General features: G+C 28.8%; 1 protein-coding gene across 1 annotated transcript; it reads right to left on the minus strand.

Moving 5' to 3' along the window:
- Positions 1-9,589: 9,589 nt before the first annotated feature.
- On the minus strand, positions 9,590-12,370 carry LOC145603068 (transcription factor bHLH18-like). The gene is made up of 4 exons (XM_081659190.1): positions 12,288-12,370; positions 10,981-11,382; positions 10,205-10,618; positions 9,590-9,703 (listed from the first exon to the last, which is right to left on the minus strand). Exons 1-4 carry the CDS (start codon positions 12,327-12,329, stop codon positions 9,590-9,592), a joined length of 972 nt encoding a protein of 323 aa, XP_081515316.1. The 5' UTR covers positions 12,330-12,370.
- Positions 12,371-16,124: the final 3,754 nt, after the last annotated feature.

A 16,124-nucleotide genomic window follows, 5' to 3' on the forward strand; every position in this document is an offset into this window, starting at 1 on the left:
GGGTTTATTTATGTCAATCCTTGTGGGATATTTTTTTAAAAAAATTTGGGCTGACAGCCTAACACTACGTCTAAGGAGGGGTATTAATGTATTATTTTGGCTTTACATGATAAGAGTCACTTTTGCTACAATTTTTTCCCTACACCCAAGACTAGCCACCTCTCCCTACACCCCCCAATACACGACGCCGAACACCCAAGAGGCCAAGACTAATCACGCAATTCTCCCTGTACTCCCCCTTAAATATATCTTCTTTTTTTTTTTTTTTTTTTTTTTTGCTTTCTTTTCAAGCTATGTATTTACTAGTATATATATGTAGTACTCTGTTTTCTTTATTATTTTTTTTAGAATTTCTTATTGTTCTGTTTTTATTTTGATTATTATGAATTTTATTTATGGTTTAATTGCAATTTCTTCTATCTGGTTGATATTTGTATTTGTGTTTTTGTATTTTATATGATTGTTATTATGTTCAATATAATTGATTAGTATTGATTTTTGCGGCAATCGTTATTATTGCAATAGTTGTGGTCATAGTCGTGATTATTATTGACCGACAGAGGAGGATGGTTTACATTATACAAGTATGAAGCAACATAAGATAAAGGAGATGATACTACTCCATCACGATCACCATGGATCAATCGGAGGAAGCACGACGGCTTGAGCTAATTTGAGATGGCAATGGGGCTTAAAATTAAACAAGAGAAATTGTTGAAAAACTTTAATACACTGTAATAGAACATATACTATTTTATAAATGAACATATTTTTTTAATGGTTGTAAATAAACATATAATTGTTTATAATTGAATATCTAAATATAGAGAGTTGAAATTCACATATTACGATTAACGTGTCATTTGCGAATTAATTAGTTGATCAATAAAACAAAGAAACCTACAAAAAAATTTAATAATGACATAAAAGTAATAAAATATGTTATAGAATATTTAATAATATGCTAATAAACTTATTTCAAAAAAAAAAAAAATTACAAATGAACATACATAAGTATGAATATGTATTTTTTTTAACGTTCATTATTATATGCGTAAAAGTTTATTATTACATAATATTAGAATTTTATTAAAAAAAATAACTAATTCATGATATAATAGGTGATTTAGTCTCGATAGAGAGAGTGTGTGTGAATATCATACTTCTTAATAAATATCTATCAAAACAAAAATGGACGTTTATAAATGAACATATAATTGATTGAAAGTGAACATATGTGTCTTACATTTTTGAACATCTTTTTTTTATGAGAAAGAATAAATATTCCAATTTAGTTATACATTTTTTAATATGATGACAATTAAAAGTATTAAATCTTAACAAACATCTTTTCAATTTTACAATGAACAAGTATTAATTTAAATTAACATCTTATGTCATCAATATTATTACAATGTACATCTATTAAAATGAAATGATAATAAAAATGGATATTTATTAACATGAAAATGAATATTAAAATATACAATACAATTCCACACATATACTATCAAATATAATAAACTTAACAATCCAAATTCAAAAATTTTAAGCTCGTGTTATTGATTCATGTTGCTTGGCGACTCCATGCATTCTTGATTTCCTATATTTTGTCGTCTTCTTTTTTTCCTTGTTATTGTCTGGCAGCTCACTATATCTATGATTCCTTTATTTAAGTAATAGACAAAAACACATAAATTACGTATATGTTTTAGATTTGAGGAAGATCAAAATAAGTGTTGAAATGAACAAACCAATCTTCATATGAATATGAACATGGATGAGTATAACAATTGATATGATCAATATGGAAATGAATATCTATCAATATATAAATGAACATATATTATCGTGGAAATGACCATCTATTATTATGAATATGAACAACTACTAATATATAAATGAACTATTTACATAATTCAATATGAAAATGAACATTTATTAATATACAAATGAGCATGTGTTAGTTTGAAAATGGTCATGAACGATAACCGTCGATGAACATGAAATATATAATGAACATTAATATGTGAGTGCCCATATAGTAATATACAAATGAACATTTATATCAACCAATGATTAACATGTAATTTTGTACTAGTTAATATATATATATATGAACATTTATTAAATTGAAAATGAACATTCGTAAAAAAGAATTTTCATTATTATGAACTAAATTTATCTTTCTACAGTCATACAAAATAGATCAAATCATTAGAAAATTGCAAGAATTGAACTTTGTTTTCAATTTTTTATCCAACAATATTCTTATCTAACAACACACCAAAAAAATTAATTTGTTGCAATTGCCTCTTATCGACACATATTCAACTGATCGAAAAATTCATATTTTTTTTTTTTTAAAAAAAAAGCTGATCGAACTAATATGAATTTAGCTTAAAAAAAGAAAAAAAAATGAAAGAGAGAGAATAAGGCTCTTAAAGTCCACTTACTCTTCGTATTTTTGATTCCATGCTAAAATTTTTTATTTCTTTATTTTTTTTTTTGAAAACAAATTTTTGTTTTCTAATTTAGCCTAATTGTGAATGTATTTTTTTTTTTAAAATAAATAATTATGTGGCTTAATTGGGGTAGGTAGCAGTTGGATCACTTGGGTGTGGGAGAGTGTAGATAAAGCCCATGGGAGGGGGGGTGTAGGTAGATTTCCCTAGACTTGGGTGTAGGGTTTAATAACTACACTTTTGCTAAATAATTTGGGCTCACTAGAAACATTGCAACCAATACAATAATTTTGGATACCAATTGTTAATAGTTGATGTCGAGCCCAACTACGTATTTATGAGGTCGTCACCAAAATGAACATTTATTATAATAAAAATAAATATTTTCTTACTAAACATATTACATATTGTACAAATTTTGTATTTCTCAATAATCAAATGTTCATTTTCATGTTGTATGATGCTCATTCTTATAAAATAAATATTTATTTTCATGTCATATGATATTCACTCTTATTAAATAAATGTTCTTTTTCTCTTTTAATTAATATAAATTTTTGTGTTTGTTCAGTTATATAAAGTGTTCGTTTTTATACTAAAGAATGTTCAAGCATTAATAATGTTAGACATTAGCATTTTGTTAATTATTAAAAAAAACATAATGTTGATTTATTTAATTGGTGTTAAATCATATAGTTCAGCAAATTGCAACATATACATTCAATAGAATTGAACAAATCAAGGTATTTCACTTGAAACTTAAAATAGTTTTGATGAATAAGCAATAACATTATATGTTTATTTTTATTTAAAACTGAAATGATCAGTTATATAATATTAGATGTAAAACCCTTTTTTTTTTCCAGTTTCATAGTCTCTTTATTTTACTCTTATATTATAAGTGTTCATTTTATATATTGCAATGTTCAGAAATAAATGTTTATTTTTCTCTAGTAAGTATTCATATTTTTTTCTAGTATATGTTCATTTGTGTTACGCGACTCCAGCCAGAGCTTGCTAAGCGCAACCCTAGCTAAAAATATGCGTTTGGATACAATAAAGTAATATGAACCTAATTCTATATAGGGATTTTTGTGAAAACTATCTAAAAACCCAAAATTTGAGAGAAACTACCTAATAAAAATGTTGTAAGAAAATATCTAATACAAGGTAATATGATGTAAAAGACTACCATTTTACCGGATTTCAATCTTTGACCGACTTTTCCGACATTGACCCACCATAAATCACCTTCAAAACCACTTGCTTATATTCTCAAAACCAACACAACCCGCTTGAAACTACCTCTCGTAAGGCGAAACCACCCTCCTACCTTGAAAACACTCAAAGAGGGTGGTTTTCGGGGTTTTTTGTGGTTGATCAATGCCGGAATAGTTGGTTAACATGGAAAATTTGGCTAGAGGTAGTCTTTTACAACCTTTTTTTCTTTTATTAGGTAATTTCTTACATTTTTTTATTAGGTAGTTTTCTTACAAATTTTTGATTTTATTAGGTAGTTTCTGACAAATTAATCCTATTATTTTACACAATACTCCCTCTTATACAAAGTTTTACCGTGGAAAAAATATTAAGTTGCGTAAATTGAGGTTGGTAGGAGAGAAAAATAATAAACATTTGTGAAAGTAAAGTAATGTAAGAGAAAAATAATAAATTAGGTGGGTCCTTGACAATTAAGAAATTATTGCAATTATTATGAATCGGACATAAAAGGAAAATGTTTAGATTATTACTAAATGATAGGATTATAAGATCATTACCACTATCAAATCTTATAATTTGCTAAGGATAAGATCTGACATATCAGCTAATTGATCTAAAAATCATTTCCCTTAGATTATTTTGACATATGATCAATGAGGATTGGTATGGAAAGTTTGGTTTGTTGTAAAATGTTTTGTTCTAATTTCCCCTCATTTTTGTTTTTGTTCTTGTGGAGTTAGCTTTGAAACAGTGGAACACGAAGATGATGATATGCAGGACTGCAGGCTCATCAACCCTTTATCACACCATACTAGATTGCTAATCCTAATATCAAATCGCTTTTGATAAGAGGCCTATTGCCACATATGTTGTAGGCTTTTAGCTATTGAATGAGATTCATTCAACTATTAGAACTTATTATACTTGAAATAAGTGAAATTAGCTGCAAGCTATCGGTTTTATGATTCCAATATAAACTTGGTTAAATTTGAAAGCTATGCATTATGCAAAATAATAAGCAAACAAGATGCGTTAAATTCGGACTACAAAATAATACGAATATATGCGTGTGATTGAAATGCCAATAGTTGGACTCAAACTGTCTAGATAATCAGTCCCCCTACTAAGGCCCCGTTCTCTTCACCTTAATTGCCCTGTTCTCTTCACCTTAATTTCGCTGAACTGAAATTATTTTTACTGAACTGAAATTATTTTTGCTGAACTTTATTAATATTTACTGAACTTAAATTAATTTTACTAAAGTGAAATTATTTTTACTGATTTTATATTATAATTTTTTTTAAGAAAACTAAATTTTACTAAAATGAACTTATTTTTGCTATACTGAAATTAATTTTACTGAACTGAACTTATTTTTACTGAACTGAAATTATTTTTACTTAAAATTATTTTTTTAAAGTGAAGAGAACAGGGCCTAATAAAACAATTTGAGCTGAATATAAATAGAAATATTTCATCAAACTTAATTAGCATATGACCCAAACCGACCTCACCGAACCTGATCTGGATATTCGAATTAACACCCAATACGTACATGTCTTTTATACACTTTCCTATTATTTTGTGAACGAACGTACTAAAATTATTCCATAAATTAATACTCGAATGAAAATACACAAACAAGTGCTAGCTAAAGCTAAAGTATGATGAATACTCATTTTCGTTTGATTCAAAAGTTGGTACCTACTGTAGACGCTTAAAAAGTTCTACACAAAACCTAACCCGATGATGAACAACCTTTCACAGTCATTATTTGTTGGGTTAAGAATTTAATCTATAGAGTGCTTAAACCATCTTAATTACTAACTCATTTCCCCAAACCATAACTTATTTCCTCTTTTAGCGCCTTTCAACCCAAAATAATTCATTTCGTGTATCTTAAAATCAATTATTTCGTGTCCTTTATATAAAAATGTTTACACCAGCTATTTGGTCCATAATCTGGGTCCAATGATTGAATAGCTGGATTGGGCTTGAAAAAAGCTTTCCAACGATATATTATAAGCCCAAATCTGAATTATAACGAATAAGTTATCGCCAAAATACTAAACTAAGCCTAAAGCGAACCTAAGCCCACCTTACCTACAACCCAATGATCATGTGGAGGGTCCAAAGGCTTTAATCCCATTCCTAAACCAAATAGGTTTAATTAAAAGCTTCTATAAGTTTCTAAAATATCTTAATTATCCTTTTGAAAGGATAAGATTAAAGAGTTTGAAATTGAATAAAACTCCTCTTTTTTAAAACTCCTAATTCATTAGAATTGAAAGACGTTCAAAAATAGTCAGATATCATTTTCGTTCCTCATATTTTTTTTTCTAAATATTAGATGGTTGGATAGACCTTGAAATTATCTTTCCAATGATATATTATAATATTAATTACGAGCTATAACAAAAAAAATATGAATGAAAAATCAAACTCTATCCAAAACTGACACCGTCCCACTATTTTGGCTACATCTTATATCCTACAAAAGATTTTAATCTGATTCTAATTGAATTATAAAGTAGACTTCAAGAGCTTTTCAACGACATATTATTTATCTTATTCTGACTTTTGGATCAAAAGATATGATAAAAACAAAAACCGCAAAAACTGCTGCCTATCGCACGAGTTTTATTCCGAATCGAATTCGGATTTTATCTTAATTCTTCAACCCTTCTTTCTTTTTCTTTATATATATATATATATATATATATATATATATATATATATATATATATATATATATATATATATATATATATATATATATATATAAGCCATATCACCCCTTTTTCAATCATCAATAAGATCACCAAAAGTCATTCTCTCTCTCCTTACACCAAAATCATTCTCTTTCTCCCTCTTAAACCTATGTTCTAGCCACCATATTCTTCCATAATACTTTCCTTAAGCACTCCAAGGAGTCCATACATGACCCGAGGTTCCGTCCCTAAACCAAGGCATGAAAGGTATAACTAAATGAGGGTTTGGACCAAATCAACTCTGTTTTATATTTAATTTAATTTTAATTTGATTTACTCCCTCCGTGTTTTTTTGAAGTGTTACAGTTTGACTGGCACATAGTTTTAGGAAATTTAATTGACTTAAATAAAATAAAAGGTAAGTGGGGTAGTTGGATTGTTAAAAATTGTAAAAGAAAGATAGTGGGGTTAATAATTTATTGAAAAGCAATGAATGTTAGAGGAAAACTATAATTAAAAAATAGTAGTAGTGGGTTTAGGTGGGGATAATGAGAGGAGAGAGATATAATATTTTAAAGTAGTTTTTTACCAAAAAAAAAAGAAAGTGTAACACTTATTAAAACACGGCCGAATTCGGTAAGAGTAACACTTTAAAACACGGAGGGAGGGAGTATATTTTTATTGAAGTTACTAACAATTTATTCATGATGTAGCAATTCAAGGAAACACGGAAAGTGAGTAATTAATCACTTAATTACACTAATTTTTATTCTTGTTGCTAGTATCATGATTAAGGTTATTTTGATTTCATTTGACTAACGATATTGTGGTTAAATTTCTTCCAATATTAATGTTAATTCTATTATATTTTTAATGATCACCATATTGTATGTTAAAGGGAATATGTAATTGAAAACCACGCTTAATAAGATAATTTGGACAACTGGTTTAGGTTCCCTTTTAATCTTGTTGTTTAATCAAGTGATCACAATATATAGAATTATATGTTGCATTAATATTCAACCAATTTAGCATAATAATAGTTTGGAGCGAATTGAATATTTTGTTTCTATGCCTTTGAGATCATAGGAATGCTTTTCACAATAAGAATCGAGTAGAGGCCTGTACGGGCGAATGTGACTCCATGAATCACTTCGTACCATCATTCCCAATCCTCTTTTCGTGGTTCCAAACCATATGGAGTTAGTAATCTCATGAATTATGAATGGGGTGTAACCTTCACGGGTCAATCGTGATTGCATTGCCTTCGTTGTCCATTAATTGTGGTTGTCTTTTATGATCCGTGAACGGTTTACAAGTTCCTTAAAAACTTGTTGGCGGCTCCCTACTTTGTTTTGTCTCTAATCGTATATGTCAATTCCCACTTCCAATGAGTGTTAAGCATATTCACACATGCTTTAACGTATGCGCACTTCAAACAACGCCTACACCTACCTAGCTTTTTTATTTTTTTAATTAAAGAGAAGAAAATATATCGTTAATAAGTCATACGACATCTACAATAATAGCATTGATTTGTAATTCATTATTCATTTAATAGAAATCAACAAAATTAAGAAACAATTAATATGCTACAAAGAAAAAGATGAAAAAAAAGCATGTAAATTATGAAAGGAGGAATCACCTGTGCAACAAGGGTATACATTCTCAAATGGTCTTACCTGTTTGGTAAAAACTAACCCTTGCCACCGGCCCCACCGTCGGCACCCCAGCCCCTGTTGGTTAATTGATTCAAACTACTCCAATCGTGTTTTAATAAATGGCACGTTTAAGTATTTTGGTTGTGTTTAAATAGATGACACGTTTCCTTATTTTAGTAACTTTTTTTTTTGAAAGATTTTTTTAGTAACTTCTCTCTACTTTTTATTAATACTAGTATAGTGCCCGTGCAATGCACGGTTTATAAATTAAATTACTAATCCTGTAGGAAAAAATAAAAAACAAGTATATTTCAATTAGTAATATATGGTCCATTTACCGATGGTCAATGCCAAAAAAAAATGGAATGTAATCTGAAGAGAATTTTAAGTTATTTGTATTTTTTTTATAAATTCTTTTAATTTTATTAATGAAAAATAAATGAATATTGCTCCACATAACTATGTAAGAGAAGTTGACTCATTCATTCCTAGCTCACGTAGAGAAAATAAACTAAAATTTTCTTGTCATACCTTCCGCATCAGTATACTATATACAATCTAATACAAAGTACATGTTTTATCTGTCATATTCACAAAATTCTTTAATTATTTTTGTTATTATTATAAATTATAAATTTAGCATAAATTTCCCTTGGAAAATATTTTTTAACTTTTAGATGTACATTTTATTATCTAAGTTAATTTAATTTTACGTTAGGTAGTCTAAAATTACATAGAATGGAAAATATTAATTACTGTAGACACCTGATTGTGTCTCCCCAAAACCAAACCCAGTGATGAATACTTTTCACGTCGTTTGATTATTGAATGAAGTGAAAGTGTGAAAAGTCTAGTGAATGTGGTTATTTTTATTAACATTCTTTCTTTCGGTTTTTGAAAGACTACTCTATTTATGAAAATAGTCAGTCCAATTTAGTTTGGTCCATGATAAGGGTCCAATTATAGTATAGTTGTAGTAGGCTCGAAAAGAGCTTTCCAACGATATATTATAAGCCCAATCCTATGAATAATGAGGAAGTTAGGACCAAAATACTAAATTGGACCCGAAATGAATTTTATATGCGGCCCAATAATCTAGAGGTGGGCCTATTAATTATTATTTCTAAAGTTATTAGGATTAACTTTAAGTTTCTAGAATAATCTAGAAGGTTATTTTTAATTCTAATGGAATTAAGATTGATAATTATATTCTAAGAGTGTATTCAGGAATCAACGGCAAATTTTTGATGAATTTCAGCTTGTTTTTAATTTTTGATGAATAAAGTGATAAAATAAGAAATCAAAAGATTCAATTACTTAAATTTATTGTCGTGTAATTTAACATATTGACTTGCCAAAATTGGAAATGTTTCATATAGCTTAGTGTATGCAGCCGCATGCCCGCATATCCTCTTGCATATGCTTCTCATTATTCAGTAAAGATAATATGATAAAAGGGGAAAAAAAACAAACATAATTATTTCCTAACCCTAATCTAGATTGAAAATCCGAAGAACACGTACAAACTGGACTATGAGGAATATTCATTTTCGTTGAAATCTAAACGTTGGTAACTAGCTAAATGAAGGGCGTTGTGTAGAGTTCTAACAAAATCTTTTACATTCTTGTTGAAGCCCGTTTCCATCTGCAAAATTAAAAGTAGGAAACATTTGTTAATTGTATTTTAAAATATCACAAAACACTTAATTAAGTTCAAAAGAAGTAGACGCAATAACTACAATACTTCCAGGCAATTGCATAATGTTCCTTACATTATTGTCCGTTTTATTTTGTTCTAGAATGTTTTAAAATCTTTTTAATTTACCCTATTTCATAATTAGTGTTCCCAACACTTTAATTTATACTTTTTTAAAAAATTTATTTTACTATATCTTATGCTATTACCACTCTCACTTATAGTATTTACACCTTTCTATTTACATTCTCTTACTTTATAATTTTTTTCCCTTACATTCATCCACTTTGTCACACTCTTGCTTTTTTGTAGCCACATTTTTGCACACAATTTCTCATTTTTCATAATTGTTATGCAACTAAATATAAATGTTAAGAACATTATGAAACAGAGCTAGTGGATTTCAAATAAAAATGAAAGGATGTATAAGACATGAAAGGGAGGAATCACCTGTGCAACAATGGTGATGTCTTGGGCTAAGCTCTCAAATGGTATCACACTAAAATTAGTAATGGTCAAATGATGCTTATCTAACTCTGCGAATAACTTTGCCAAAATATCCCTTTGTTGTTCACAGTAAACTCTTATGAGAAGGGACTTCCCCAATACTTTTACTTCAACTTCCGGAAAAGAATTACTACTACTATCACCATCATCGTTACTGCCGCTTCCAGAATGGTCATCCACAGTCGACGAAGAAACATTATCATCACTACTTCCTTCGTCGAGCATCACTTTAGATTTTTTGACAACTACAACGGACTCCATGGTACGCTTTGCAATCACACTTTCAAGTACCTTTACTTTCTCTTGAAGTTCCTTCATATGTTTGATTGCCTCTCCTAGAACCGATGTTTTGTCAACCTGTGTAGTAGTTATTACAACAACTACTTTAGTTAGCATACTAGTCAAACATATCTTTATTTCTATTTGTGTTTGATTTAATTAAATCAAATCGTTATCAAATAAATAAGAGGAAGCCCCAGTTAATCTCTAAAAATAAACAAAATTTGTTTATCACATGGCATTTTAATAAATAAATCAACAACTCTATCCTGCCATCATCACTGTAAGACCCACTTTTATTGAAAAAGTTGTTGATTTATTTACAAAATTGCCAATTGCCATGTGATAAACAAATTTCGTGTATCTCAAAAATTAATTTGTAGTTAACGAATAAGAAAAACCTTATAATCAAAATGTAACGAATGGGAAAGTTTGTGCACCTTCTTAAGGCCGGGAACAATCGCGGAGAGCGAAATGAACAACTGGCTAAGTAATTCACGACGTTTCCTCTCGGCGATAATGTGATCTTGGACTTGACTTGGCTGTCGTTTCCTCTTTGCACCAGCACCAGCTGCTTGCTTCTTCGTCTCTTCCTTAGTTTTGGATGGCTGGCTCTCTAGAACATCGGAGCTTACAATATTATCGCTATCATTTTTGTTATCACTTGTTTCGGAAATAGGAGGGGTTGATATATATTGTTCGATGACATTGTTACACTCGAAATCTCCTACATCATTTTTGTTTTGGTCGCGCATCGTATCGTAAAGTGTATAAGGGAAATCGTCACCAATTGTTACACTTTGGTCGTTGATTAAACTAGGAATTGTATCCATTTCCATTTCCTACATCAAATTCAAATAAACAATTACACATTGTTATATTATTACTCCCAAGTTGGCAAGTACGGATTAATTTTGAATTGTTTTTACAGTGTTGATGATGCCAAAAAGGGCACGTATATCGTTACTATGTCATTTAATACTAGCTAGCTCTAAATTCTATAAGTTGATGCATACAGTTCATCTTGAAATGCACAATTAGTAGTTGAAATAAGATTTAAATTTAATGCATCTTCTATCACTTGTTTTTTAAAAATAATATCTCTACATGATGGTGCATTGTGAGATAATGACACGATTTAATGAGCTGGTATCAGCCATCTTGTCAATAAATTTTAGAAGCTCATATTTTTATTTGGATCTTGCTAATAAATGCCCCAACAACGTTAAATAATCTTTTACAGTAAAATATTTTCTAAAATGGTACTCCCTCCGTCCCTTAATACAATGCCTCATTCTAACATTTATTACTCACATAATAAGGAGAAAGAGGCATTGTATTAAGAGACGAAGGGAGTATTAATTTAATAATCCATGTTAAAATTATGTATCAACTAAATTTATTAAGTATTAAAAATAAAAAATGATATAAACAGTTGATCGATAACATAACATATAAGAAGTTAAAAGTGAAAACTATAGAAATTCAAAGTATAACATTCGTTATATCAATATACTCATGATTTTGTAATTCATTAATACCAAATTTTCTTTAAAAAAACAAGTTAAATACATAGTTACAACCTTGCATGTATCACTGCAATTTAGAAATTTACGAGTGCACCAAAACAAATAAAAAAATTAGAAATTTGCGAGGATTTAAAAATGATTTGGCATAATGATAAGAAGGAGCATGAAGTATATTGTAATAAATCATTGACATACGGAATAGTGATTAGAGTCCTTACCAACTCGGCTAACCACGCATCCATAGTCATGGTCGACGACATTGTTACTTCTTCTTACCAATTCAAGCTTGAGAAAGTAAAGAAGGAGATTTTGAGAGATTGAAAAGAAGTGCTGTTGAGTTTTCAATCTTTAGAGTTTCGTTATTTATATAGAGGAAAGTTTCCAAATTCATGTGTTTATTTCTTCCATTTTTTTATTAATAACTCTTACTTTGTAGCGAATAAAGCGGTACGGGATCCACACTAACTACGACGAGTAGAAAATATCGTCCTTTTTTTAGTTATTATTATTAATAATAATTGAACAATAATGGGTTGTGGTCCTTGTGGAGATATGACGATATCAAAAGGGGGCTTCTCAAGAAATCTCCTTCCCATTGATCACAATTCTTTTCACGTGTTGATTATGACTGAAACATTTACTACCTACTTCAATTCCCGTCCCTTATTTTTTTGCCCTATCATAAATATTAGGTCAAATTATGAAAGTTTTGACCATAATTACCATTATCATACAAAAAATAATATAGTTAGGTAAAATCTTGTTAAATTTATTTTATTGTATAATTATTAATATCAAGTTTTTATAATTTTTACAAATATAAAAGTAGAGATATAATTTTTACAAAAAAAAATAATAATAATAAAAAATTAATATCAAGTTTTAATAATTTTTACAAATATAAAAGTAGAGATATATACGGTTTAAAGCACATCTATCTTCAAAATTATGAAATTAAAAGCGGGCAGGAAAATAATTATGTCACACTAAAATACTCCTTTTGTCCTTTTTTATCCTAGTTTTATATATACTCTTAAAAGTATACGAAGTAAATCACAAAAGTATTATCTAAGGATAAACAAATAAGGACAGACAGAGAAATTATTTGGCTCAATTGTGAGTTTTTTTTTTATGCTCTTTTTAAGACTAGTATGTTAACGTTTCTATTAGGGGGAACTTCAACTTCAACCATAATAAAATTGTTGTTGTTGTTTTTTTTTTTTTTTTTTTAACAATGTTAAACTTCATCAAGTTCTTTATAGTTATATTTTACTAAGGTCTTGTTCACTTCACCTTTAAAAAATAATATCTAGGAAAAATAACTTCGGTTTAGTAAAATTAATTTTAGTTCAATAAAAATAATTTAAGTTCAGCAAAAATAATTTCATTTCAGTATAAATAGTTTTAGTTCTGTAAAAATAATTTCAGTTCAGTAAAATTAAGTTGAAGTAAATAGGCCTAATACTTCTATGTCCAAGCAACACTCGGTTATTCACCGAAATAAGTCATTTGTATTTGTTTATAAGTTTTGTATACATTTAAATATCTATTTACGTTATCAAATTATTATAGATGAGACATGTTAATATACAGTATTTATAGTTTGCTGACAAATTATTAAAATTGAGTTAGAATCCCTTTTTTTAGTAGAAAATGAAAAATTCATTTTATAGTTTAACAAATGAAGATTCAAGGGAATATAGAAGACTTTCTAATCTTAAGATTAGAAAGTTGTTAAACTATAAAATGAGTTGTTCTTTTTTATTTTTTAATTATTTATCTCACTTTTCTTATCTATCTATTAACTACGAGTATTACTAAAACAGAAAATTGTTGACATCATCCTCTCCACAAACTGTATATGTGTTGCTCTCTCATAAAAAAAATTCCACCTAATGCACTTATGATGTCATATATAATTTTGGGTTTTTTTTTCAAAACTTGGTTTTGTTTTTTTTAAAAAAAATAAGAATTTGGTTATTTTTAATCATTTTTATTTCAATCTTTGACTATGTCAATAAATAAATAAACAATTTCTTTTTGGTTGGATTAAATAAAATTGATATTGAGCTAAAATATTTTAGGTAACTATGACATTTTTAAAAAAAAAAAAAAAAAAAAAGAAATTGTAAGGTTACACTGTTATCTATGTGTGTGTAAACTAAGGATTGTGTAAACAACCTAACTATGAAGTCATGTAATAATAATATGGATGTTTGATATACAAAAATGAACTAATGTTGTCATTAAATGTTACTATTGTTTCGTAGTATTTCTAAGGTGCTTCAATTTAATTATTTATTTTTATATTAAATCGCTTCAATTTAGGGCCTGTTCACATTTACTTAATTTCAGTTCAGTTCAGTTGAGTTCAGCTCTAATTAGTTCAGTTCAGCTCATATCAGTTCAGTTCAGCTTCTAATTTTCCTTTCCATAAAATATTCATTTTAGCTCAGTTCAGTTCAATTCAGTTCAACTCTAATCAGTTCGGTCTAGTTCAGTTCAGCTCCAATCAGTTCAGTTCAGTTCAGCTCAGCTCAGTTCAGTAATTAAATGTGAACATGCCCTTATTTAAGTTACATGTATGTTTAATTTTTATTCGAACTCTTAGATATATAAATTCGTATGCATATGGTTTGATTAATTTTTATTTTTATATTTTGTTAGTAAGTAATTTATGATGAAAGACATGTTTTTATGATCTAATTTATAAGTATTTACGGAAAAATAATAAATAGAAACAATTTGTTTCATCCTAATAATTTTTTCAATTCGTGCATCGCACGTGTCTAATCAAAGAAAAAACATTTTATTGATTTAAAGTTGTTGTTGTTATTATTCCATTTTTTGGGGGTTGTTTAGTTTGTAGATCTTTTTTTAAATTAGAATAAATTATACTTATTTTTTTTAAGGATGAAAAAAAAATAATGGCTGAAAAATTTTTGTTGGGATTACAACGTGTACTTTTGGGATAATTTGGTGATAAATTTAGCATATACTATGTATAGTATTGATAGATCTAAAATAAAACATTACGAGTATCATTTCAATTTTATCAATTCAATCAAATATGCATTATAATAATAAGGAAATTTTGACAATTACCACCTTCTGTTATGTCCATTTTAGCAATTACCACCTTCTATTTTTTTTTTTTTTGAAAATTACCATTTTTTTTTTTGAAAATTACCACCTTCTATTTTCAAAAATATCAAAAGTTACCACCTTCTTGCCCCCAACTACCACGTGACGTCATTTTGGGCCCCTTCTTTTCCTTTCCTCCTTATTTCCCTCACATTTCTCATTCCTATTTGGATTCTCATCTCCCCTTTCACTTTTTTCCCCCAAACCACCAATAATTGTTCGTCAATTTAGATTTGGAGGAGTGAATTGAAGTGTTTTTGATTGTTTGGGGGAAAAGAAGTGAAAGGGGGAATGAGAATTGAGTTAGGAATGAGAAATGTGAGGGAAATAGGGAGGAAAGGGAAAGAATGAGTCCAAAATGACGTCACGTGGTGGTTGAGGGGCAAGAAGGTGATAACTTTTGATGTTTTTGAAAATAGGTGGTAATTTAAAAAAAAAATAGAAGGTGGTAATTGCTAAAATGGACATAACAGAAGGTGGTAATTGTCAAATTTTCCTAATAATAATGATACACAATTTTTTGTATGTGGCTGACCACATGGTGCGGCAAGGGTTACTTATATGGTGTTACTGGTTTTGTCAGGGGTTACTTGTAGGTGTTACTTGTATTCTGGGGTTACTTGTATATGTGTTACTGGTTTTGTCAGGGGTTACTTGTAGGTGTTACTTGTATTTTTGGGGTTACTTGTATGGGTGTTACTGGTTTTGGTCAGGGATTACTTGTAGGGTGTTACTGGTTTGGTACGAGATTTTGGTCTGGGGTTACTTGTAGGTGTTACTCAACCCCTACAAGTTACCCTAAAATACAAGTAACATCCTACAAGTAACACCTACAAGTAACTCCAGAAACAAGTAATCTAGAATACAAGTAACCCCTGCCGCACCATGTGACCTGCCGCACTGAAAAACCT

The sequence above is a fragment of the Chenopodium album genome, chromosome 21 (assembly GCF_948465745.1).
Source record: "Chenopodium album chromosome 21, dcCheAlbu1.1, whole genome shotgun sequence".
Taxonomy (NCBI): Eukaryota; Viridiplantae; Streptophyta; class Magnoliopsida; order Caryophyllales; family Amaranthaceae; genus Chenopodium; species Chenopodium album.

Coding starts and splice junctions, on each gene's coding strand:
- LOC145603068 (XM_081659190.1), bottom strand. CDS start 12,329: ATGTCGTCGACCATGACTATGGATGCGTGGTTAGCCGAGTTG. Junction 11,383..12,287: donor ATGCGTGGTTAGCCGAGTTG/GTAAGGACTCTA, acceptor AATTTGATGTAG/GAAATGGAAATGGATACAAT. Junction 9,704..10,204: donor ACATCACCATTGTTGCACAG/GTGATTCCTCCC, acceptor TTAATTTTGCAG/ATGGAAACGGGCTTCAACAA.